The following is a 26,733-nucleotide window of genomic DNA, read 5'->3' as shown; positions in this document are numbered from 1 at the left end:
CTGCCTCTGCCTTGACTTTTCCCTTATGGTTCAGGTGACCCACTACATGAAGGCAAAGCACTTTCATCTCTTTAGTGTTGGGAGCATGGCAGGACATCTGGTAATACAAATGTAAACCTTGCCAAATGTAGTGTTCATACCTTTAATCTCAGCAGCAAGTGGACAGAGGTAGGTGGATTTCTGTGAGTTCAGGGCCAGCCTGGTCTACATAGAGAGTTCCAGGGCTACATAGTCTCACTGACACTGTTTTGGAAAAGAAAGGAGATCTCTCTCTCTTTCTCTCTCTCTCTCTCTCTCTCTCTCTCTCTCTCTCTCTCTCTCTCTCTCTCTCTCTGTCTCATCATTATCCAGATTGTATCAAATCCACTATGTAGCTGAAGAAGGTCCTCTGCTTCCATGTCTTTTGCTTCCAAGTGAACCCGCTTGTACTCATGTGTACTACTATGCCTGGGATAGAACTTATGCCTAGGATAGAACCTAGGAATTCATACACATACTATTCAAGCACTGTGCAAACTGAGCTCTGTCTTCAGGCTAAAAGCCACTATCATTCCTATCATTATTATAGCTGACACTTATATACAGAGATTATTGCCACACACATCACATCATTTAATTATTCGATCCCTCAAGAGCCCCACAGGGGAGGCATTCTGACCACTCGCCCTCTATACGCAAGACATCGAGGCTCAGGAGGGTCAAGGGTCTGGCCTGAAATCACACAGCCAGGCCAGCTAGCCGGCACTTGGCTGCCCTAACTGAGTACCAAGTTACAACCACACAGTGGTGACAACCACTTGAAAACCTACCCAGGTATGCTCTAGGATGCTCATCAAATGCTAATCACGTTTCGCTCATTGTTGCCCTGAATTTCCAGCCAAATCCAGTGAAATATTTTTGCAGAGGAGTGAATGGAAGCTTCAATCAATACACAGAAGGAATGGGAGCAGGGACAGGGAGAGGGCCAAGCCTCTCAGCCCGGCTGTCTGGCTCCAACTTGCTCCACAGTCTGCCTTTACCAAAGTCACAAGCACAGTGAAGTAGATTCAGAAACAAAACCTGGATTCCTAGGGCTGATCTTCCAGAGGACCTGGGTTCGATTTTCAGCACCACATAGTTACAACCATCAGTAATTCCAGTCACAGGGGATCTGACACCCTTTTCTGGTCCCCCTAAGGTATGCAGGTAGTGTACAGAGTTACAGGCAGGCAACACACAGACAGACAGACAGACAGACAGACACACACACACACACGCACACACACACCCTGGATTCCTGGCCTCTTTGATGCTCTTGGTGGTGTCTGGTATTCTGAGAAGGCAGGCTCTTAGGTGAGGCTAGACACTGAGGTCATTGGAAGCAGATTGTCCTCCTTCCATCTTCTTGGGTCTTGGTTTCTTCTTTTGCTTCTTCCACATTTTCTGCTGTGCACACGTTCTCTGTCCTCTCAGCCTAACATCTCCTCTCATCTCTCAGCTTCCCAAATGGACTCTAGGTCACTTGGTTTTAGCCTGTCTGGACCAGCTTGTAGGTGTGGCTTTGAATGATACTGGCTGCTCTGCACCAATGCTCAGGCCTCCTGTCCATACTGACCAGAATGATGCCAGCATCAGCTTCCTGCAAGAAAGCTTCAGGGCTGCCAGGCTTAGCAAGCAGCTCCTAGAGGGTATCAATCATACCCAGGTTGGGAAGGGAATGAGTTCCACCTCTGCATGCGGCAGCCAGGTGCCCTTGCCTGCTCTCTGCCTTGGCTGGGGTGCCAGAGCCCCATTCTCCAGAGTTTTCCCTGTTCTGGCCCCAGTGTGGCTTCAGGATCCCTGGGTGCCCTGGCCTGGAGTGAAGCAAGCCAGCCCAGCTGAGGGAGAACTGGGAACAAGGCCTGTTCCAGATTCTGGTGACATTCCACTCCACAATGCCTGGGAACCCTTCCTGTGGCAGATGCTGGGTTGGGCTCAGACTAGTGGAGCCTCTGGTTCTGGGGTCTGAAAGGGGATCTGGACAGGGGCTGCCACAAACAGAACTGTGGACAAGACTAGGGTCTCTGGAGTGAGGTACTGACAGTCAGGACAGTGCATGTTTCCTCTCTGGCAGCTTGGTGGGAGCCTGGCCTTCTCAAATCAGCACAGGCCATGTGAGTGGCCTTGGGATGACTTGCAATTGGGTGTGAGGAGCATTAAGATCCCAATTCCTGAGTTCTGAGGGGTAGCACAGGAAGGCAGAGGCCTCTGAATCCCCTTAAGTCTGAGGTAGCAAAGCCCCCTCCTTTTCCCCAGCATGGGTAGGTTTGTCAGTCAGACCATATGGGGAACCAGTGTGGGTATTCTCAGGCTAGGTCGCCTCAGGACATTTAGGGGCCATCTCTAGCTATTTCCACCTGAGACCCTGTCCCATCTTGTCTACAGCCTTCTGTCTGCTGTGTGTTCATTTCTCCTCTTCCTTTCCTATTTCCTGTCCCCTTTCTCACTGTCATGGTCAGCCTTTGTTTAGCTCATGTAGTTTTATTTTTTTTCCCAGAAAATGTCATCATGAGCCCTTTTCTGGGAAATTCTCCCTGTGGTCTCTCTCAAGTCTCTCTTCCAAAGCAGCCCATAACCCAACTCATCCATCAAAGAGGTGTCCCCCTGACTGTTTCAGCTCTGTCTGGTACCAACCTGTCACCGTCGCTCTCCTGTGTTTACTTCTCTTTCCTCTTCAGAGTTCCAAAATAGTTTCTATGGCTTAAAACAGGTAAAAGGCTAAAATAATCCCCACAGTGAAACCTTCTAGGTTAGATATCTGGAATAACTTCCAAATAGTCCAGGAGAGTAGTCCTAAAGAGTATGGCTCCAGAAAGTGGTCTCTGGGTTAAAGCCCCCATCAGGTTCCTTTTTGGCATACATTTTCTATCCTGTAAGGATCCTTGGCCTCTTTCCTAAGTGCTAGAAAGGATGCAAAGCTTCTGGTCTCCTCAGGGCCTCACCAATGCTGCAGGCACCCTGCCCTTGCCCTTTGTCCCTGGTCTAGGACTTTTAAGTAATGTTCTTCATCTACTCAGTCACCTCCTTAGAAGTAATATAGTCTCTGGAGAGCCACATGGTTGGGGAGCCCTGCTTGTGGGGTTGTGCCTATGCACTCAGTAGTGTGGGAGTCTGAGCATGCATAGTGGCTCTTACTCCACATTTCAGCCTCTGGCCTCTGTTTCACCTAGCCTAGACTGTGTCTGTGGTGAAAGAATCACAGAGCCCAAGCATGTGGTGACATGTCAAGAGGGATACTAGTTCTTAAGGGTTCACTGATCTCCTGCTGTCTTGCTTGTGGCCTCAGGCCAGCCTGACTGATCACCAACACACCCACAAGGTGCTAAACCAAAGCTTGCAGATTACCCTTCCTTGAAGGCACTGCAGATGGCCTTGAGTCTTCACAGTCTGCCTATGATTCCTTCTAAGGGCTGCTGGGATCCCCCCACCCCTGAAAGATCTCAGCAAGGGAGAGGTACAGAGGAATAGAACCCATTGCAAGCCTGTGGCCAGTACCTGAGCCCTCACCACATGCTGAAGCCTTGTTTGTTTAAGATGAATGTTCTCTGTGTAGTCCTGGCTGTCCTAGACCAGGTTGGCCTCGAACTCATAGAGAACCGTCTGCCCCTGCCTCTGAAGTTCTGGAACTAAAGGATGGCACCAAGTGGGACTTTGACAGGCTGAGCTCTTTAGAACTATTCACAGTATGCCAGATATGATACCTCTAGCTTGTAATCTCAACACTTGTTAAACAGGAGGATTACTTTCGGCTTGTAATCTCAACACGTGTAAGACAGGAGGATTGCAGCAAGTCTGAGACCATCCTACTCCTTTGGCCTCAGTCTCTCTCCCTCAGGGCTTGGAGTCACAGGTGTGCAGGAATCATCCAAAATCAATCTGATCTCTTTGGATAGATGAGGAAAATGAAGCCCAAGAGGAGATGTGCCAAAGACCGGTGGCTATGAAAACCCAAGGCATTAAGCCTTGTTCTGCCTAGCCCTGCCTCAGAGCTCAGCCACCTCCTTGCAGCCGGCTCAGGTCTCATAACCAGGCTGGGTGAGAGCAGCGCCTCTGTTCCTGGTCCTGTCCTGAGCGGCCACAAGGGGGCTCTGGGACCAGCCTTTTTCCTTCTGCTGTCTGGTGCTGTGAGAACTCCTGCGACTCTGATAGGGAGGCAGATCTTTGCACCTCGAGTTACCTCAGCTCCTGCTCCTGTAGCTGCCACCAAGTGGCCTGTACCATTCTGGACGCTGTCAGACTCATGCAGACTTTGACTTCATCTTGCTATCCCAGAATTCTTCCCTTGTCTCAGTCAGCTAGTCCTTCCAGTTGTCTACCTTCCATTTCAACTGCAACTGGGAGAGAGATAGGAGGTGGTGGACGCCACCTCCTCCTCACAGTCCTCCTAGTGCTCCTCCCTTGTCCTTAACCTGGTACTCCCTCTTCTCCTCGTCTCTTCACACTCCCATTCCTCCATCCAAGACTGAAAGCTAGTCTTCTCTTGCCCACCATCCCCTAGAGCACTAGAGTTCTGGCTCTGCTCTGTCATTGCGGAGCCTCGAAAACAGAGTAAGCTATGCACCAGGAAGGACGAGGCCATGAGCTTCAAGGTTTGGCGAAATGAAGGAGGCAGAATGCAGGAAAGTGGCTTGTTCCTCTGGAGCTAGGCTCTGGCTCTGTGGGGTTGCCCCCACCTACGTTCTCTAGGGAAGCAAAGGGGCAGTGGCAATCCAGTTACCTGCACTACGCATCTTTGCGCTTCGGACAATGGACACGCAGGCGCCACAAGCGCCCAAGCCTTCGGTCAGGGTTAGAGAAAGAAAGCAGCTTCTGTCATTCGGCGTGCCTTGGAGGCTCAGACTGCCAGATAGAGCGCAGCCTCCCACACAGGGGTTGGCAGGCCTGCTTGCGCCCGGGGGCTACACAGCATCACAACCGGATCGCAGCACCCGAGTCCCAGCGAGGAGGTGACAACCCTCTGCCTCCACTTCTTCTTCCCAAGGTCAGGAAGATGGCAGGAGGTAGATTCATCCATTTCTCAGGAAGACAAACTGGGTAGGTGTGTGTGGTGGCACACACCTGTAATTCTAGCCTTAAGAGCTGAGGCTGGAGGATCACTGTAAGTTCCAGGACAGCCGAGGCCACACTGGGAGATCCCATCAAACAAACAAAGCCCAAACCAATACAAACCATACCGGAAAACCAAGGCAGGAGTGACTAGGCCCAGCTGGATCTGCTCCAGCGGGGGTCAAGGCTCACTCCTCTGATTCCGAGCTCAGCTGACCCAGCCCCCAGGGCTCCGCCCTCCCGTTCGGCCCCGCCTTTTCTCTCCCTGCTTTGGGTTCTGCTCCTCTTCCGTGCCTTCCTGACCCACTCTCCTCTCATAGCCCTAGTTTCTTGTTCCTTCCTTTCACCTGGCCTGCCCTTCCATGCTTCTTTGGACAAAGGGACCATTTAGGAAACAAGAAGGCGTCCCTTGTATTCCTTTCTGACCTCCTCTGGGGTGTGCCTCTACTTGGCGTTTGGAATGCTAAGAAGATCTGAGTCTCATCTCTAAGTGTGTTCCGGGAAGGTTGAACAGGATGTGCGGCCTCTGCCTGGTGCTGGGGGTTAGCGGTGTTGAGGAACGTCAGGGAGGGCTTTCCAAGAGAGGTGACTATTGATTGGGTTTTGAGGGATACGCTAGAGTTTACTTGGCTCATAGTGGGCATGTGGAGAAGGCACTCCTACTGGAGAGACCACCGTGGGTTGATCTATAAGCTGTGCAAGTCCTGTGTCGTGTTGTCCTCTGGTGACAAGTCTGACGACGACAGTTTTAGAGGCCATGGAGAGGCCAGCACTTGAGGCTTGTGTAGCTAGAGACAGCCAGCTTCACGGAAGACGGTAGCTGCGGTTGGGCTAAACAGTGTGTGTGTGTGTATGTGTGTGTGTGTGTGTGTGTGTGTGTGTGTGTGTGAGAGAGAGAGAGAGAGAGAGAGAGAGAGAGAGAGAGAGAGAGAGAGAGACCGCGCCAGGGTCATTTAGGCCTTGCAGTCGGGGGAGAGGTGCCTTTAATCTGAGCAGGGGTGACTTGTGCTGCAGTGTAGTGACTCCTCCAGGATTCACTGGGCGTCTTTCTCACGCCCACCCTGCCCTTCCTCACCTCTCCAGGGCTACTTGGGCCTAGCTGAAGTTCAGTGCAGGGTGGGGTTTGGGGGTGGACTGCAGAGCCCGAGGGGAGGAATGGGAACTAGGATATGCAAATGAGATGCAAATAATGCTCGACCACACCCACCCTCTGGGGCTCAATGAGCCACACCCGTGCCTCCTAGTACTTGAGCGGCGCAGCCCTTGGCCTTCTTGAGCCCCAGACGTGCCTTGCGCCCTCCTGCACTGGCGGAGTCCGGGGAGATCCCTACGCTCGCAGAGATGTCTGTTTCCCTGAGCCAGGGCGAAGGGCAGGCTATGAGGTGCGGTGACTGGGCCGGTGTCACAGATAGGGAAGACCGGAGGGCAGGCGCGGTGAGCTCCGAGGCAAAGACCCGCAAGAAAATGAGAGAGAAGTAGACTAGAGCTGCAGCACCCCCAGGGACCCCGGCCACATTCCTGCAGAGCCTTGAGTGACAAGGGCAGGCGGGAGGGCTCGCTCACAAGCCTGCCGGCGGACGTGCAGCTGTCTCTGCCTCTCGGCTGTCTGCCTGTCCCCAGCCACAGTCCCTTTGTCTGTCCAGCGCTTTGTGTGTTTCTCCCTTTGTCTGCCCGCTTCTCTCCCATCCCCCTTTCTTCCGCCTCTGCCCCCTGTCTGTTAGTCCAGACATCGTTGTCTGTCCCTACTCTCTGCTTCGGGGCCTTGGGTCCTGGCCTCCTTTTCTATGGAGTTCTGGTCTTCATTTTCTCTTTTTTAGGGTGAAAGGCAGCCGTCTGCCTTCTAACATGTTTGTAAAACTCAAGAGTGTGGGCAGGTGGCTGTACTTGGACTGCTTTGACATTGTAACAAAGGATTTAAAGCATGTGAGAGGCGACGTGGCTCTCTTATCTTCCAAGGACAAAACAAGAAGAAAATACAGCATGAGGCACAATGGTTAGATATTGAGAAGGACTTCCGAGAAGTAAGGTGCAGTTAATATTAGAAGAAGTCCACAGAAGAGGTTAAACGACCACCATCATACTCTTCAGTAGGAGGATGGGCAACAAAACCTAGCCACGTCAAGAAAAGGCAACAGGGACTTGTACAGGGTACTCTCCACCTGCACAAGCTCTCAGATTGGGAAGGGGCATACGGCAGCGGCGGTTCCCCACCTTCATCCAGCTTCCTAGCATCTTCAGCTCAGGACCCGGACCAGCCCCCCGCCGCTCTCTGAGAGATGGCTTCTGGGGATGGAGTGATGTATGGAACACAGATAAAATGTCAGCAGTTCTAAATGGGTCCGGAGATGCAGCCGTGGGGGGCGCGCGGGGTCCCACCCCCCTCCCCGTGAGCCCCGCGGCCGGAGCCCAAATGAGGTTTTGAAGAGGAGCCGGCGGGCGGGGCGGCGGCCGGGCGGGGCGGCGGGCGCTGATGTATGGCGGTTTCATAACTTCCTCGGTATTAAAGGCGGGTTCACGCGGAGGGCAGCGCCATCAATCAGCGGCCTCAATGGGCTGGGATCCTCCGCGAGGCGCGCGGCTGCGCGGCTCGGCCGGCGCGGGGGGCGCGGGGACCCTGGCCGCACCCAGGAGGATGTGCGGGGTGGCCCGCCTGCACGGGCCGAGGGGCAGGCTTTGAACGTGAAGTTGATCACATGCAAATCGCATGCAAATGTATGCAAGGGAGCTAGTGCTGCGGGGGCTCGCTGCTCCCGCGTCCTCCCTTCTGGGCGAGGGCTGGGGTGGGTTTGCATTCCAGTTCTGCCTAGTGCCCAGGGTGCTTGGGTTCGACTTCATCCTGGCTGTTAAGGGGGTGAGGGTGGGGCAGTTCTCGAGGCCACTCTGTCCAAGAGATATGACCAGAGAGTGACAGGGACATATTGAGTGTTGGAAGAAGCCCTTAACCCCCTGGGCAAGGAGCAGAAGGTTGTTGTGGCCTGTGACTTGTGCCTGGTGTCCTCACTGACAGACGGAAGTAGCATCAGCCTAGGAGGGAGGCTCTCCCTCCAGGAAGGCTGGGAGTCACAGCCAGCAGAGGTGGCAGTTAGGCCTCCCAGGTCTGCTCTGATACTTTTTTTTTTTTTTTTGGACACAATGTCTCATACGTAGCAAGGGGGATTCAAACACACTATTTACCTGAGGATAACATTGAGTTCTTGATGCTCCGGACTCCACCTTTCACTGGTATCCCTGGATCTCCGGTGTGAGCCACCATGCCTATTCTGCTATTTTCCTTCTTTGTTGCTGAGGGTAGAACCTAGGAACTGGAACCTGCTAAGTCAGGGCTCCCCAATTAGCACCATCTCAACCCCGCACAGGGATTCACTGAGCATATACTAGACACAAGGCTGCACCCTGGAGAGAAGCAAGTGCCAGCCTCCAGTAACACACAGGCTGGCAGAGCCATGAGCCCCACAGCACCGACAGACATATACTGAGGGCTATTGGTTCCAAATGTCACCAGCCTGGTACAGGCAAAGAGAGGGGAAATCCTTCCAACAGCGTGGGGGTAGGGGCTTGGGAAATGAAAAGAATTTCAGGCCAGAGACAATAGTGGTGTGGCCATGAGGATGAGATAGGCCAAATGCTGGGTGGGGAGGGCTGAGAGGGAGGTGAATCCAGCTTGGAGCACTTCTGTGGTGCCGGGTGTGGGAGGAGACTCAGTAGAGATCAGCCGCTCTCACTGTCATGCTTACACCGTTCTGTAAGCCGTGGAGTGGATTATAGAGGTGAGGAGAGGATTATTTGTGTGTTCCGGGATTGGAGTGGGGAGGGGTTGGGGGAACACCACATGGGACTGGGGTGATATGGGCAGAAAAGGGAAGACAGGCTCAGGGAGGCTGTGGAAGAAGGCTGGTGACAGAACAGGATTAAGTGTGGCCTTCAAGTACCACAGGAGGACTCAAGTCTTCCTTTGTGTCTGGCTGGCTGTGGACACAGGCAGGGTGTTTGGGTGATGGCTAGGTGTCATGTTGGGTCTCAGAGCACCTTCCCACTTGGCTTAGTGCCCTTGTGCCCAGGCTGACCTCCCTTCCTCTCCTAGCTGCTCAGCTCGGCTCAATTGTGGGAGATGTTCTCAGCCTGCAAAAATCTAACATCCATTTTTCTCACTCCAAGACCTGGGGATCAGTCCCCCAACCCCAAACACTGTCTGTCTGATGTCTGTGTGGTCCACTCAGGATAACTGCTTTGGACAACTATAACACCACTCAGACAGATTATATAGCTTCCTGCCCTTCTGGACATCTCCCACCACTGCATCAAGCCAAATTACTCAGTACCCCATCCCCCAGCCCGGGGCTCTGATGAAATCCGATTAGTGAGAACTGAGTCTCACTGAACTGATGGCTCCTCCGATAATTGCTTCCCAAGTAAGCAATGTCAGCTCTCTAGCTGCTTACCCCTCTCTTGGGTATCAAGGCATCCAGAGCCAGAAGACTGGGGACACCTGAGTTGTAAGATTAGGAAGCTGCCACCTGCCTCCAGTTAAGTGGGTTTTGACCCAAAAAGTTGGCCTCTGTGGTCTTGGGATTGAGGGTCAGAGTAAAAGCCTTAGCCAATGGAGGCCCACATTTCTACCTTCTTACCCCTTGGGCAAATCTATGTACCCATTTCTCTGCAGGATAGAGGAAGGTAAACATAAAGACTAGAAGCAAGAAAATGGCTTTATATGAATTCAGCTGCTCTACTTTCCCAACTCTGGGAGGTAGGTGGGAATGGGGGCTTGGGGACCTGCAGGCAGCTTCCTTTAATCTAGTCTCCTATCTACCAGGCAAGCCAGGGAAGGTTAAATTCCTGAAGAACTGGAGAGTCCTGTAACAGATGCCTTTGGAGGCTGACTAGCCTTTGAGAGTTCTGAGCCAGAGTCAAGGACAGGCTGTTGGGGTGCAGTGGCCCAGGTTCTCCTACATACTGGGCTTGCCCTCCTCTTCTCGAAAGCAGCATATTTTGTGAGTTTGGTGTCTGCAGGAATCAGTTCTCTGCTTCTACCTACCATGTGCATTTTGGGGACTGAATTTAGGTCATCGGGCTTAGTTAGCAGCAGGCACTTTTACTTGCTGAGCCATCCTTTTCTGTCAGTGTTTTTGTTTTTGTTGTTTTTAAAACAGAATCTGGCTCAACAGCCTAGGCTGGTGCCAAACTTGTGACCCTCCTGCCTCAGTCTCCAGTGCTAATATTATAGGTGCATGAAACCATACCCAGCAAAAAGGGCGTTTTTATGTGCTTGCTAGTTCCTCCTTATTGCCTTTTTATGGACGTGTGTGTGTGTGTGTGTTCATGCACGCGCGCACGTGCGCACGAGCATGTGCACGTGTGTGCATACAATGGAATAAGATCCAGGACTTTGTGCGTGCTAATCTGTAGTTCACCACTGAGCTATATACCCTGCCCTCCTTCCCTTTTCTGGCCTTTCTTTCATCTAATCTCCGGACCTTCAGAAACTGAAAGATACTCTGTAGCCCCGAAATCCCAATCCCCACACCTAACTTGGGCAGGGTGTGGTCTCTAATGGACTCTCCAGGGATGAGTTGGCTAGTACTGTACTGTGTCTTTGGGTCTGGTCAGGAGGTTGAGGGTTCGTTCAGCCCAGCATCCTCTTGCAGGCCTGCTAGTAGCCATAGCAACCTGTGTGACTAACCTTCATGGGCCTTAAAAAAGCACTTTGCCAGTTAATTTATCAAGAAAGACAAAGAGATTTCAAGGATTGTCCCATTTTACAGCTGGGATAACCGAGGCACCGAAAAGTGAAGTAATCTGCCTGAGGTCCCCATTAGTAAGCCGAGAGCGTGACGACAGATCAAGCCCTGGTTCCAAACTATCAGCTTTCATTCTAATGACTCACGTTTGCTGACCTGGCTGGGAGAAAGGGGATCAGAGCGTGAAGAGAAAGCTCCAGAAAGTCCTTTGGAGTTCCCCAGGGAAGTGGCCAGGTGACACCTGGTACCCGGAGAGGGGACAACGTGGCTTGCATTCATCCAACAGTCAATTTTAAGCTTTGTGCAGCCTGTAGCCCTTGGCAGGAGAAAGGCTGTCTGGCCTAGAAATCTTAGTGAAGCAAAGCTAGCTCTCTCAACGGCCGATAGATGGCGCTCGTGGCCCAACACAGCCCCTGCAGCCTGCGGAAACCCGAGAGAAACAAGAAAGCAAGTTAACCCTTCTGTACCCAGGAATAGAGGCTTCGGGGCCTGAGAGGCTGCTTAACAGTCCAGGGCACACCTGCTAGCTCCTCCTTGGTTGCAGCAAGAATCTACTATTCCCCTTGTCTTACAAGGCAATCAAACATTGTCAGCCTGTCCGTTGGAAGCTTCTGAAAGGTCAGGAGACTAGGGAAGGGCTATGCCCACTTCTCTCATCTCTGGGACTCATTTCTAAGAATCTTTAGCAGAGCTCCATGCCCACAGTTTCTGAAAGAGAGAAGGCAGATGCTAATGGCTATAAAGACTAAAAATTGAATTGGGGGTGGTGGCCCTCATGGGCCTTTAATTCTAGCATTCAGAAGATAAAATAAGGCAGATCTCTGTGAGGTCAGCCTGGTTTAGGTCCTGAGTTCAGGGACAGGCAAGATGAGACCTTGTTTCAAAACAACAACAGCAACAACAACAACCCCTGAAGCAGGAACAAAAATCCAACTGGAAGAGTTGGGCAAGCCAAAAAACTGTGGGAGATAGGGGTATCTGAATGGATAATGGAGTCTATAATTAATTCCTTCCATCCTTCTACCAACTCCCTCTTTCCCCTTTTTCCTTTTTGGACAAGATTTCACTTAGCTCAGGCTGGCCTCAGAGGTGATATATAGCAGAGGAAGTTCTTGAACTTCTGATACTCCTTCCTCCTCTCTCAGAGCTGTGTTGTTACACACAGCCTCCCTCCTCACCAGGCTCTTAGGGTTCTTTTTTTTTTTTTTTTCATTTTATTTATGAGTATACTGTAGCTGTTTTCAGACATGCCAGAAGAGGGCATTGGATCCCATTACAGATGGTTGTGAGCCACCATGTGGTTGCTGGGAATTGAACTCAAGACCTCTGGAAGAGCAACCAGTGCTCTTAGCTGCTGAGCCGTCTCACCAGCCCAAGGATTCTTAAATAATAAGACAACACTATGGTGAGGTACTCCCTCACTTATTTTTGTTTGTAGACAGGATAACAGAGATAGAGTCCTGTTCTAGAAGTCTACTTTTATTCATTGTAGAGGAGGAAGTAGAGACATCGAGGTACACCCAGGGAAGATAGAGGAGCCTAAAGACAGAAAGAAAGCTATGGAAGAGGTGATGGACAAACTGTACAAAAGAAAGTGGCAAGACACAGAGGGAAGAGGCGGCTGCCCATTATTTTCTGAGCTGTAGTGTGCAGCAGAAATACAGGTGGTTCTTCATCTTGATGCTAGAGGGCCACTGTTCACAACAGCTGCACCCACTGCTTTTATCTGGATGCTAGAGAAGGTTTGGGAAAGGGATTGTATTCTGGGTTCGCTGGTCTTAGCACCCACTGGGGATGAGAGCCCTGGCTTTCTCAGGCATAAATGTTGGGGGGAGGCAAGGAACCCAGAAGATACCTATCCGTGGGAGATTCCAGTTGAGTGAAAAGTTCAAGGTCAGCAAACAGAAACGTCCAGTTAGACAGGAACAAAGCAGGGACTGAAATGGCTTTGGAAGTCAGTGTTGAAGGGATAGACAGTTAGGTACAACTGGGGATTAGGGTTTGTTGTGGGGAAGGCTTCCAGGGAAGACTGTTATAGGAGAATTTGGAAAGATAGGATGTGTTATTTTTATATGTCTACTTCTGTGGGCCAGGGGACACCTGAAAGTTGGTAAACAAACAAAAATCTGAGGTGTGAATTGGTATACCGAGTCAGGAAAATTCTCCTTACCAACCTGGGTGGGTACCACCAACCTGTTCAGAGTCCAGTGTGACAAGTGACTAAGTAAGGGCTCTCTCTCCAGGGTCTCACTGTGTAGCCCAGTCTGGCCTTCTACTGATGGCCACTCAAGTGGTTAGATTACAGGTATATGTCACTACATCAGGTGTACTAGCTTTCAATCCTGCCTCTGCGGACTGGGCTGTCCACCCTCTGCCTTCAGACAACATTTGAGACTCGTCTGAGGGCCTTGGTTCTCAGATCTTTCCATCTCTGAGGCTTCTATTAGAAGCTGATCTGTAGAACCATTTTGGACTCGGACAGAACTACATAGAGGGCTTTCCTGGTTCTCTGGTTTACAGATAGCAGGTCCAATAGGACTGTGAGCATATTTCCACAATACATCTCCTCACATAAATAAAAGGATGGTTTTCATTTTGCTTCTCTGGAGAAACCCAATCCAGGATACAGACTGGCAGATATCAAGACAACAGAGAAACAGATTAAAACGGTGAGGCGGTAAATTTGGATGCTAATATTAACAGGGATGTTCATTGTCAAAGAGCTGGGTGCTGAGAGAAATGCCTTCGTGGATATTTGTTTGGTTGTTTTGTTTTATCGAGACAGGGTTTCTCTGGGTAGCCCTGGCTGTCCTGGAATTCACTCTGTAGACCCGCCACAACCACCCGGTTGCCTCCTCGGATGTTATGTACACAGTTAGTGGCCCTTGGAGGGCTGCAAAGATGATGTCTTATAACTTGAGGCAGTAGGAGGTCTGGGAAAGGTCTCTGGTGGTTGAAGGAATGGGGATGGCTGGAGAGTCCAGATTACTGTGACGTCGTGATTTAAATCATATCATTAAACTACAATCCCCAGCGACCCGTGGAGTACTTTTAGCGAACTTTCCGGGGATTTGGCATTTCCGGCGGAAGCGGACGCTGCTAGCCATTCTTCTTATTTAAATGCTGTTGACTACGACTCCCAGTGTCCTCCGCGCCAGGACGAAGAAAGGAAGCGGAAGCTGCATGGGGAGCTTTTGCAGGTGAGGGAGTAGAGCATTGGATCTCTGTGAAGGGTGGTGGGGGCTCGCGGGACTCCGGAGGGGTGGCCGCGCTATGACGCCAAGGCCTACAAGGGTACTGTATGAGCCCTGCAGCGCTGTTTTGATTTAAATCCTGTGGATTCCTGTACCGTCTACAAGGGACAGCAGCTAGCTAGTGGCTTGGATTCTTATTTTTATTTTAGGTTCATTTATTTATGTTATTTTATACATATGTGTGTTTTGTCTGCACACCAGAAGAGGGCATTGGATCCTATAGGACTACAGTTTGACTATTGCAAGCCGCTTTATGGGCGCTGGGAATTAAACTCAGGACCATTGGAAGAGCAGCTAGTGCTCTTACCTAATGAGCCTCTATCCCACTGTGGCCTGGATATATCTCAGGGTTGCCCTTAGCTTTTCAATGTAATTTGAAATGTGTGACATGTTTCTTAAGCTTCTTGGTTTTTGCTTTTTGAGGAAAAAAAATGCATATAGTCCAAGTTGGCTTCACCCTTGCTATGAGTGAATGCTCCTGATCTTCTCCGTCCTTCTCCGTCTTTCTGCCTCTACCTTCTGAGTGCTGAGGTTATAGGCACGTGCTTCCGTACCTAGTTTATTGTGCTGGGGATTGAACCCAAGGCTTCATTCATCTTTGGTAAACACTCCATTGAGTTGAAGCATCAGGCATTGAACTTATGGCTGTTGGTGACTTTAGGGAGGACTGTTAGACTCCTTGTTAGGGCGCCTTTAATGTTTCGTCCAATATAGCAAAGCTCAGATTACACTGTATTTCTGCATGTTTATCTGTCCTCTTAGCTCTTCAAAGCTTACCCAAAGCCTGTCTTATATTTTATTTACTTCAGAGTTATTTCCCCCAACATGCAAGGTTCTCACAAATATTTAAGAAATAAACAACTCCTGGAGGTAGGTTGATGGACTGACTGTGTGGTTCCTACAGAGAAAAGCCTTAAAGTGACTTGTGCAAGAGAACCTTCTTAGATGTCTTGGCTGATAGGGCTCTTACCACCAAATCTGATGACCCGTATTCAAACCTCAGAGCCTTGACAGTAGAAGACAACCAGCTCTCAAACGTCATCTCTTACCACATGAGTGCAAAGGCATGCTTGCTCTCCCTAGTAATTAAAAAAAAAAATGTTAAGAGAAAGAACCTTTTAAGAGATAAAATTAGGACTAGCATTCAAGTTAGCTGACTTAGCCTGTGGTACTTGCTATGTGATGAACAGTGAAAATAAGCCCTTGTCACTTCTGCGCATGCCCAGAGCAGACCCATCTTAGACCTGAGAGAGATTACTGTGCTGCTTTTTATGATATTGGTTGTACTCAGGGAAGTGCAAAGCGAGGTCCCAGAAAACCCAGTTCACCACACCGTCCTCAGCTTTCCAGAATGTCCTGGGAGCCTGTGTGGACAAACCAGCTAAAGATTTCTGGCCTGCTATGGTAACACATGCAGGTAATCCCTAGCACTCGGGAGACTGAGGCAGGAAAAAGGCCACTAATTTGAGGTTAGTCAGGTCTACATCTTGAATTTCAGGACAGACAAAGCCATGTTGTGAGACTTTGGTTCAAAACACATAAGATAAAAACAAAGTCTAAATGAAAAGAGGAGGAGGAAGAAGAAGAGGACGAAGATGCAGCAGCAGAGGCAGTGGTGACTTGTGATGTAGCTTAGTGATATACTGTTATTATCATCATTCTCTCATACTGGGGTCCTAGGTGGTAGAGAGTAATGGTTCATAAGGATCAGGGCAGCTCAGTAGTAAAGTCCTTGCCCGACTCCAGGGTTCCACCCCTAGCAGAGAGAAACAAAAATAGCTTGTTTGAAGTTAGCTTTAAACAAGACTGATAGAGTGAAAATGGATATCGCTGGGCAGGGGTTGGTGATAAGATTTAGGACATTATAGGTGTGATAGAGATAGCCTAGAACCTGGCTTCTTCTAATCTTCCTTATTCTGGTTGGGGAGACAAAGGGTGAATTCATGAAGAAGCCACTAATTCTGGCAGTACCCAGTGGCTCTCAGCCTTCACCTGCACGTCTATCTGACTCACTTTGTTTGAGATCATATGTTTTGGCTTCACAGCCAACCTCCCTCTGTGTGATATGCCAGGCAGTTCATTGCTCTGATAGATAACCTGAGAGAAACAGCACAAGAGAGGAAAGATAGAACCTGGCTCACAGTTTCAGGGGTTCCAGTCCCTGGCTGTTTGGCCTCGTGGCTTGTGCTGAGGCAGAACATCATGTGCAAAGGTGGGTACAGGGCAAAGCTGCTCATATATTAGCCAGAAAGAAGGGGTGTGGGGGTAAAGGGATCAGGGCCAAGATTCACCATTCAGAGACACACCCAAGGGACCTCCTCCAATGAGGCCTCACTTCAGTAGCCTATGATGTTAGCATCCTCATTTATCCAGCCATCTCTGATAGCTGGAGACCAAGCCTTCAACATTTTATAATCCTAGCTTGTGGGGGTAGGCTGGGGTCTGAGGAATGTTTTGCTATACTGAAGAGGCAAAGCTTACCAAGGAGGTGGTTTGAGCTGCATCTTGAAGGGTGAGTATGAACAGGATGTGTTGGGTTACCCTCTTGCTTGGCTGCTGTTTGATTTCCTGGTTAACTCAAGGATCATATTTGTTTGGGTTTGTAGAAATGACTTGTATAAAGTTTCGGGAGTTGGGGTAGGAGAAGCATTTTGAAAGTAACTGGAATGGCCAGGGAGAAGCACTGGGTGTGCATAGGAGTGTGAGAAGGGACAGCTGTTGCCATTTATAAGGCTAGCTGCCGAGCTCCTTCCCCTCTTCCCATGCATAGACAGCTCTGTGAAGTAGGTATTATTATCCTTAGTATTCAGATGTGAAAACCCAAGGCTCTGGCCACGGTTGCGTAGCTTGTAAGAGTCTATTCAGAGTCTGTGTAATCATCCTACTTACCTCTGAGGATTCTTGAGTGTGGGAAAGAAGCTAGGCTGGGGTTAGGGGCTTGTAGAATTTTAGTAGGGTGGCTCATAAAACCATCTAAGGCAAGATGCTGTGGGTGGTTAAGAACATAGTGTGAGTCAGATAGTGTGGGTTCAAATCCCAGCTTCATTACTTGCTAACTGCATGACCCTAGGCAACTTGCTTGATCTGGTTAAGCCTCAGTCTCCTGGCTTGTAACATGGGAGCAATAATACCCACCTCATGGGGTTGTTATGAAGATCAATGAGGTGTACCTGGCGTAGAGCAATTGCTTGCCACCTGGAAGCTGCTGTAATTAGCCTTCCCGAGTCTCTGGGCTGTGGCTGTGCACCTGCATCTCATTTGTCAGCATAGTGTTTCCAGGACATGCTCATCCTGGCTGGACTGGTTTTATTAAGGATGACATTGGAGAGAGAGAGGATAGCAGTAGATGTGTCCTGATAGTGTAGCCTGGCCTGCTGCAGGCTGCAATCCCAGCTCTTTAGAAGCAGAGGCAGAAAGATCAGGAGTTCATGTCCATTGTCAGCTTCTTACCAAGCTTGAGATCAGTCTGTGTTACCTGTGACCCTGTCTCAATAAATAAGAGAAGGGGCTAGAGATGATTTAGTGGTTAAGAGTATGTACTGGTCTTGCAGAGAACCCGTTGAGTTCCCAGCAACCCACCTAAGCTCAACAACTTTCTGTAATTCCAGTTCCAGGGGAGTCACAATGCCTTTTCTGGCCTCCTTGATCACCACAGATATTTAGTGTACACACACTCAAATAAATAAATAAATAAATAAATAAATAAATAAATAAATATCTTTTTCATGGGGGTTGTGTTTTTTGAGACAGGATCTCTCTGTGTAGCCCTGGCTATCCAGTAGACCAGGCTGGCCTCCAGACTCAGAGATCCATCTGCCTTTGAAGTGGTGGGATTAAAGGCATTATCATAATGCCTGGCACAATTTTCTTTTTAAAGAATTGTACCCTCCCCCAGACACACACACACACACACACACACACACACACACACGCTCACTCACGCTCACTCGCGCGCACGCAAGAGGAAAAATTTTATTAAGTAGACATGCCTGCTTATGTAGGTTGTAATCCCATTTATTTCAGAGGCTGTGGCAACAGGATCACAAGTTCAGGGGCCAGTTTAGGCTACAGTGTAAATTCAAGGCTGGCTTGAGTAACTTAGTGAGACAACCCCCCATGCACCCCACCGCCCCACCCATCAAAATGTAAAAAGGATTAGGACTGTAGAGTGCTTGTTTAGCATAGCTGAGAACTCAGATTTAACTCTTAATACTAAAAGGGAAAAAAACAGAGAGAGGGCAGAGAAAACTAAGAAAGAAAATGTCCTCGTGTTCAGCATGGCCCAAGAACCAGTGGTTCAGGCCTCACCAGAGGGAAGGTTTGAGATGGGGATGCTGTTATGGTTAATATCTGTGACAGATCTGGAATCATTTTGGTGGTGAATCTCTGGGCATGGTCTGTGAAAGAGTTTCTAAATTAGATTAATTGAGATGAGAAAGTATGGACTAAAAATGTGTGGTACCATCCATGGCCTGGGGTCCTGGACTGTCTTAGGATTTCTATTGCTGGTATAAGAACATCATGACCAAAAGCAACTAAGGGAGGAAAGGGTTTGTTTTAGCTTGCTCTTCTGTATCACAGTTCATCATCAAGGAAGTCAGGACAGGAACTCAAAGCAGGAAACTAGGAGCAGGAGCTGAAGCAGAAGCCGTGGAGAAGTGCTGCTTACTGGCTAGCTCCCATGGCTTGCTCTTCCCACTCAGCTCAGCTCAGGCACTGCCCACAGTGAGCTCTTCCATGTTAATCATCAATCAGGGAAACGCACCACAGGAGCTTGCCCACAGTCCAGTCTGGTGGGGGCATTTTCTCAATGGAGGATCCATCTTCCAACATGACTTTAGCTTGTTGACATAAAAACTAGCCAGCATAGTGTAAAAAGAACTCTTAGCCAGAGGTGATAACACACACCTTTAATACCAGGTAGAGACATGAGGAGCTCCATGAGTTCAAGGCTAGCCTGGTCAGCATATCGAACTCCAAGCCATCTAAGGTTGCATAGTGAGAAACGGTCTCATAAAACCTCGGGGAAGTTAGTTCAGGGAGAGAGATAGATACAGTTGAATGTAGGCATCCATTGCTTTCTGAGTTTTGACTACAGCTGTAATGTGTTTTGCTCCTGTAGCCACCACCCACCATGATGAACTGTACTCTCTGAGAGCCGACATAAACCCTTCAGTTTGCCTTTGCCGATACTTTGTAGCAACAAGACCAGTAGCTAAGGTAGGATGCTTGGTGTATCAAAAAGAGGGAGGGCTCTGGAGGGCTCTGGAGGTGGGGAGCAAAAGCATCTTTCATTACTAGGAACTCGAGTGATCTTGTAGTGACTGACATGGTTTCTTGGAGTTTCTTCTGAGCCCAGGAAATGGCAGTAGGAGCTCCCAGCTAGTACAGATCCTAATGCTGGTTTGGGGTTAAAGGAAATACTATCCCCTTCTTTTCCAGGTGACAACAGCATGGCTGTGTCCCAGACTTTCCCACTGAGACCAACCCATGAGCCTGCAAGTGCCCTGATGGAGCCTCTGCCTTGCACTCAAAGCTTGGCTGAGGGCTTCCTGGAGGAAGAGCTTCGGCTCAATGCTGAGCTGAGCCAGCTGCAGTTTCCAGAGCCTGTGGGTGTCATCTACAACCCGGTGGATTATGCTTGGGAGCCACACCGTAACTACGTGACTCGATACTGCCAAGGCCCCAAGGAAGTGCTGTTCCTGGGCATGAACCCAGGACCTTTTGGCATGGCCCAAACTGGGGTAAAGGCCTGGCTTCCTCTGGTGGGCGTTTCTGAGGTGGATGTGTACCTGTGTGTGCTGTAGAGGAGGAATATGTAATTGGCTGGGACATGGATGGGTCACCCGCCCCATCCCCTGCAGGACACACACTGGCTCCTGTGGTCTCAAGCACTTCTCCGTTCATAGTTAACCAAGCACATTAATGGTAGTTCCGTTTCCCCTGTGAGCTTTCCACTAATTGCCTCTGAGAGCCCTTCCTTCCGTCATCCTGCCCTGTACCTTACCTTGCCGGATCTCCCGTGTCCCTAGAGTGTAGTTGGCGTCAGGAGAAGGGCTGAGACTTCTGGGACCCCAGAAAGACTGACTGGGGGTAGGATGGGTGTATAGGAGCTGCAGGGCATTCTGCTGGCAAGTGCCTGGGTCTCAAAAGGTTTGGAACAGAGCCAGGCTTAGGGCTGCCTGCTTTCCCTGAGGGACCGGGATGAGTGACCGCTGTTCAGTAGGGGTGTGTTGCAGATGGGAGAGGTAAAGAAGCCTCAGGGCAGGAGGCTCAATCGCTTTTATTGACCCCAACTGAGTGATGAAAGGTGATCAATGATGATCGATGGAAATGACAGCTCAAAGCCTGGGGGAGGGAGGGTACCCAGAGATCAGTGGTCAGCCTGTCCTATCTCCTATTACCCTGGCGATCTGTCTGTCACCAGTATTAGAATCATCATGACCTCTGTAGGGCCAAATGCCCCAGTGTTCTTCCCAGTGGTCCCAGTGCCTCGAGAAAGTAGAGGCACACATTTTCTGCTGGACATAGTCCACGGTGGGAAAAACTGGAGGAAAATGGACAGAGGCAAATCACAGGGTGGAAAGTCCTTAACACAGATCTGTGGGGGCAGTCGAGCTCATCACGGTAGGTGGAAAGGTAGGTAGAACGGGTCATATCTCAAGTCTGAAGCCTCTTGTGTTTCTCTCCTTCTCCCATAGGTACCTTTTGGGGAAGTGAATGTGGTCCGGGACTGGTTGGGCATTGGAGGCCCTGTGCTGACCCCTCCCCATGAGCACCCTAAGCGACCAGTGTTGGGACTGGAGTGCCCACAGTCAGAGGTGAGCGGAGCCCGATTCTGGGGCTTTTTCCGGACCCTCTGCGGACAGCCTCAAGTCTTCTTCCGGCACTGCTTTGTCCACAATCTGTGTCCTCTACTCTTCTTGGCTCCCAGTGGACGAAACCTTACCCCAGCTGAGCTGCCCGCCAAGCAGCGGGAGCAGCTCCTGTCGATCTGCGACGCTGCCCTCTGCCGGCAGGTGCAGCTGCTAGGGGTGCGGCTGGTAGTGGGGGTGGGGCGGCTGGCAGAGCAGCGAGCTCGAAGAGCTCTAGCAGGGCTGACCCCGGAGGTGCAGGTGGAAGGGCTCCTGCATCCATCTCCTCGAAGCCCACAGGCCAACAAAGGCTGGGAGGCGGCAGCCAGGGAAAGACTCCAAGAGTTGGGGCTGCTGCCTCTGCTAACGGATGAGGGTTCAGACAGGCCTGTATCGTAGAGACCCCAGTCAGTGTTGCACAGGTCTTGCTGGGGCTCCGTGTTGCGTTCAGCCTACTGAGCTGTCCTCTAACGGCTCAGGGTGGGCAGCTCTCCTGCTGTCTTCTTCCCTTGAGCCTCTCCAGTCTCCAGTGTCTGCACTGCACCAGCAGAGGGTTGGGCCTGTGCACTCCACCTACCACATCCTTGCCTTGTGTGCAGAGAATCCTAGGTCGGGATGTCTGAAGTCATATTCGCAGTTTTGGAGGAAAGATCATTTTCATTTTAATCTTTCCCATTTTGCTTTTTATTGGCATTATGTTTGGCATTTGCATCATGTACACTAGGAAAGTTCTCTAATGCCGATCTACCTCAGCCTTTTTTGACACTAATTGTACATATTAGTGGGGTTCAGTGTGATGTTTCCACACAGGCATTCAGTGTACACTGATGGAGTCCAACCTCCTTTATCAGTCCTCTCCCCAGTCTTTATCACACTTCTTCCCCAGTCAGTGGGCAACCTTTCCAGGATCCTTGCTCATCCTTACAGAATATCTGGCTCCTATCCTTCCAGGGACTAGGACAGACATCATGTTGAGAATGAACTTCTTAGCCAGCTGTCCCAGCACTCAGAGGCAGGAAGATCAGGAGTTCAAGGCCATCTTCAGCTACGTATTGAGTTCAAGGCCAGTCTGGAACACATTAGTCTCTGTCTCAAAAATAAAATAAATAAGTAATTAAAAAGTGAACTTCTTCAGGGAGACCAAAGCTGAATCAGAGGGAAACTTCTGTGTGGTAGTCTAGGAAAGATCTATATTTTCATCCCTCCTCTTTTTTTCCCTCCCTGTAAGGCCTATGAACTTTAAAAAAAAAATGATTTATTTATTTTTTTCGAGACAGGGCTTCTCTGTGTAGCCCTCACTGTCCTAGAACTCACTTTGTAGACCAGGCTGGCCTCAAACTCGGAGAACTTATGTTTTAAAAAACTCTCTCTGTTTTATTTTTGTTGTTGTTTTGTTTTGTTTTGTTTTGGTTTGGTTTTTTCGAGACAGGGTTTCTCTGTGTAGTCCTGGCTGTCCTGGAACTCACTCTGTAGACCAGGCTGGCCTCGAACTCAGAAATCCACTTGCCTCTGCCTCCCAAGTGCTAGGATTAAAGGTGTGCGCCACCACAGTCCGCCCGGCCTTGTTTTTTGTTAATGTCTATTTGTTTTTAAATTTCAAGACTAGGTCTCATTGTGTTGGCCTGTAACTCATTATGTAGACCAGCTCCACTTTGACCTCATAAGAAATCTGCCTACCTCTGCCTCCTGAGTGCTGGGATTAAAAGGATGTGTCACCACTGCCCGACATGCTTATGAACAACCTCTCTAAGCACCAAGATCCTTTTTTTTCTTTTTTTTAAAAAAGGGGGGGGGTGATGCCTCCTGGCACTGGCGTGAAGTGTGAGGATCCATTGAGATAACACTGCAGAGAGCTTTGCAAAGGTTGGCATATGGTCCTCGCTACACACTTTTTCTGCTCGCCTCCCTTCGAGGTGGGGTGTATCAGTACACTACAAGGGAATTCCCTGTTCACTCTGAAGACCTTTGCCTTATAACCTCACTGGAGAAGGACCAATGCTACAAGAAACTCAGCCTCTGACTTTTCAGACTACGCATTAAAGACTCCTAAGCCTTGGGTTGGTTCTCTCCTCTCTTCTTGCACTTCACTGGTGGAAGAATGATTTTAGGATATTTCCTCCCTTTTCTAACCTATTCACTCTTTGCTGAAACTTTTCTCAGGTAGCTTGGGGAGGAGTGACAGAGACTTCTGATTGCCCTAGCCACGCTGCAGGGGTTTTGGTAGGGGCCTGTCCTGAAGCTCACTGGGCACTATTGGGGATGATAGGGAGCTGGTATCTCATCTGTCTCTTTAATGGTTGGTTGGTTGGATGATCTGTGGTAAGGGCTGGAAAGTGAGCCACAGTGAGAGCAGGTCTTGGGACCATCTTAATGAAGACGTGTGGTCTCCTGTCTCCTGGGATACAAATAATCTCCAGCATTCTAAAAATTAGTATATTTCTATCTCGGCTCCAGAGAGGGAGACTAAATCTTCGAGGATTTCACAGTGATAGAAGTGTCGTAATTATTCATGTTGGGGCCTTAGAGCATTCCAGGATTTGTTGAGCTTTGACTCAGGATGGAGGCCAACCCTCCAGAAAGACCAGCCATATGCTTTGAGGGTTGGGGTTCAGCCTGAATGCCAGGATGGGACAAGGATAGAGATTGAGTTAAGTCACATGACCTGTGATCTCAACCAGCTATACCTCCACAGTGACCCTGACCATCTCTCCGGACACTGAGTTTCTGTTAAGCTTGCTGGTTGGTGAACACATGTATATGTGTGGGGCTTTTGGGGGAGTATTTGGTGCTGGTTTGTGTATTCATTCATTCATTCATTCATTCATTTATTCATATGCTCTGTGTGTCATTTTGGAGTCCTGGGCATTGAGCCCAGGATTTGGTGGATAGCATGCACTGCTCTATCACTGAGCTATATCCCCTGATTTGTATTTGTGATAAGTTGTAATAAATAAACAGTGTTTCCCCCCACCTAAGTTTTGTTTTGCAAATTACTGAAGCTGAAGGGTTTCCGGGAACTCTTGGTCTGAAGTGCATCTGGTATCTGAAGTAAAATTAGCCTTATTGGGGTCCCTCCCTGAGCTGGTAGAGTCTGTGCAGACTCTGGGTAGTCACCGTCAGAACCACCTCAGGGCATCACACCATTACACACTGTGGTCCTGGCCTGCCTGCAGTTACTGCTAAGGATGGGTCATTGTGGTAGCATTGTGGATGCTATGGAGGTGAAGTTGCTGCACCCTTGCATGTTTAGCTGAGGTGGTGAGGAGAAGCTCTGGTGGGGGTGGCCTCGAAGACTGGGAAAGTCAGAGCGTAGAAGACGGCAGGGCTTCGTCACATTCAAGGGGGAAAGCAGATTATCGAAGGCTTAGCCAGGTGGGAGAAAAAGTATAGAATAAGTTAGAGCCAGCTCGTCATCGTGAAGGGTCCTGACCACTAAGCTACTCTGAGAATTCAGAATCCAATGAGAAGAGTCAAAATACATATGCAGAAACACCCGATAAAAGCCCACAGATGAAGGAGCCCAAATAAGCAAACATTATAGAGTCACCATGTTCCTAATCTGGAAAAAGTTTATTTTGGGCGCACAATTTAGCATTTCCAACCCATGGTCACTTGGCATGTTGCTTCTGCCCTCAGTTGCATAGTCCTTCCATGTTTGGTGTATGGCAAAGAAATCCTGCTTGCCTCATGGTAGAGGAGATCTAGTATCCTCTAAGGACACACCCAGTGACCTCACTCCTTCCCACTAGGCTCTGCCTCTTAAAGTTCTGCAGCTCCCTGTAGGACAATAGGCTGGAGGAGTCTAAAAGGCATGGATTCTGGGGAACACTGGAGATCCAAAGTTCAGCAAAGGGAGTGAAGTCAATCGTGGACATGAGGCTGCAGTAGGGAAGATGTGGGAACTGAGGGGATTAGCATGTAGTGAGAATTTGCAGGAAGGCTGGTAGAGATCAGTATGGTGGCTAAGGCCCGCCTATGGCCATGTCACTATATGCTCTGACTGTAGTGGGCTATTGCCCTCAATTCCTCCAATGTAACTTGTCAGAGACTGGTTAGAGTCCCGTGCCTGCTTGAGTTGCCATAACAAGAATATCCAGTCTGAATGGCTTAAACAATGGAGTTTGTTTTCTCATAATTCTGGCCACTGAAGGTACAAGATGACAGTGTTAGCTCGGGCCCTACTGAGGCCTTTCTTCATTGCAGTAGCTGGCTTTACATACTTTTTTTTTGCCATGTGTGGCTCCGTGGTATCTCCCTTCTTTCCTAGAAGGATACCAATCATTGGATTATTGCTTTACCCTCTGGATTTCATTTAACCTTTCTTTAATGCTTCTTCACTTATTTAAAGGATCTATCTCCAAATATTAGGGCTGCAGCATATGAATTTTGTGGGACATAATTCAGTTCATAGCAGCAAAGTCATTTTATCTGTCGCCAAGGTTAACTTCATATAAGATAGTGTGCTCAGGAGAGAAATGTCCCTGTCCATCCCCATCCCCATCCCCCATGCCCCCTCCCCCATCTCCTCCAGCACCCCCCTCAAGCTTGGAATCTGGTCTGGGCACGTATCTAGCTATCTAGACTTAGTTCCACCAGACTGGCTTTTATCAATTAAATCAGAGGAGGATTCTTCAGTGCAGATAAGAGTATCCTTAGGGGAAGGAGGCTAATTGCTGTGCCCTAATCCTAGTTCAGAGACAAGATCCCTAGGGCTTGTTGGCCAGTCAGAATACCTGGATAGCAAGCTTTATTTTCACTGAGAGATCCCTGTCCTAAAAATAAGGATAGTAATAGAGGAAGACACCTGACATTAACCTCTGGTCCACACAGACATGCACGCACACACATGAACCTGCATGTATACATTCACATATCTGCATGAACACTTACATACACCTAACTCCCCCCTACACACATGCAGAAGTGGGGAGGGCACCTGATGTCAACCTCTGACCTCTATAGGCATGTACATATAGACATAGTCATGCCTACACATGCACAAACACACATGCAAGACCTGTTTCCATGAGAAGTGACGTCTTTCAAACTGAGGGTTGTCCAGATGTCTCACTGGGTAAAGACACTAGCCACACAAGCCTGGCAATCTGGGTTAGAGCCCAGAACCCATGTAAAAGTGTAAGGAGAGAATCAATTCCACAGAGTTGTCTGCTGACTTGAGCACACTCGCATGCACACATCAGTCACACACATGTGATAATACTTTTTTTTTTTTTTGGACAGGGTTTCTCTGTGTACCCCTGGCTGTTCTGGAACTCATTCTGTAGACCAGGCTGAGCTTGAATTCAGAGACTGGCCTGCCTATACCTCCTTAGTGCTGGGGCTTAAAAGATGTGTATCACCATGTCTGGCCTTAAATTTTTTCAAAATAAATGAAATGGGGGAGGGGGGCTGGAGACACGCTCAACAGCTAAGAGCATTTGTTCTTGCAGAAGATCTGGGTTCAATTCCAGTATCCACATGGCAGCCCACAACCGCCTATAACTCCAGTTCTAGGGAATTCAAAGCCATCTTTTGACCTCTGTGGGTACCAGACATACACATATAAACACTCAAACATATAAAATAAATGAATCTAAAAAGAAAATAAATAAGATGCATAGAACTTAGGGACATCTATAATTTTGTGGTCCATTACAACAATCACTAGCCAAATACACCCAACTTATTTATTGATAAATAAATCTCATGTGGCCCAGGCTGTCCTTGAACCTGCTATGATGCTGAGGGTCCACCCTTTGAATGTTGGGGTAACAGGTATGCACTTCCACATCTGCTCTTTTATAGTACTGGAGATTGAACCTAGGC

The 26,733-nt window shown here is 49.2% G+C and overlaps 1 protein-coding gene across 2 annotated transcripts; it reads left to right on the top strand.

Annotated features, from left to right (window-relative positions):
• Positions 1 to 13,955: 13,955 nt before the first annotated feature.
• Positions 13,956 to 22,206, top strand: Smug1 (single-strand-selective monofunctional uracil-DNA glycosylase 1). Of its 2 annotated transcripts, none has more exons than XM_028781134.1 (4): positions 13,956 to 13,999; positions 19,176 to 19,273; positions 19,496 to 19,797; positions 20,755 to 22,206. In XM_028781134.1, exons 3-4 carry the CDS (start codon positions 19,507 to 19,509, stop codon positions 21,304 to 21,306), a joined length of 843 nt encoding a protein of 280 aa, XP_028636967.1. In that variant the 5' UTR covers positions 13,956 to 13,999; positions 19,176 to 19,273; positions 19,496 to 19,506; the 3' UTR covers positions 21,307 to 22,206. The 2 variants fall into 2 exon arrangements, with proteins under 2 accessions (XP_028636967.1, XP_028636968.1); XM_028781135.1 differs by lacking the exon at positions 13,956 to 13,999 and adding an exon at positions 16,129 to 16,265.
• Positions 22,207 to 26,733: the final 4,527 nt, after the last annotated feature.

Source organism: Grammomys surdaster, unplaced genomic scaffold (genome assembly GCF_004785775.1).
Source record: "Grammomys surdaster isolate TR1022 unplaced genomic scaffold, NIH_TR_1.0 374, whole genome shotgun sequence".
Classification (NCBI taxonomy): Eukaryota; Metazoa; Chordata; class Mammalia; order Rodentia; family Muridae; genus Grammomys; species Grammomys surdaster.
Note: the sequence above shows the minus strand (reverse complement) of the source record. Positions and strands in the feature narration are given on the sequence as shown.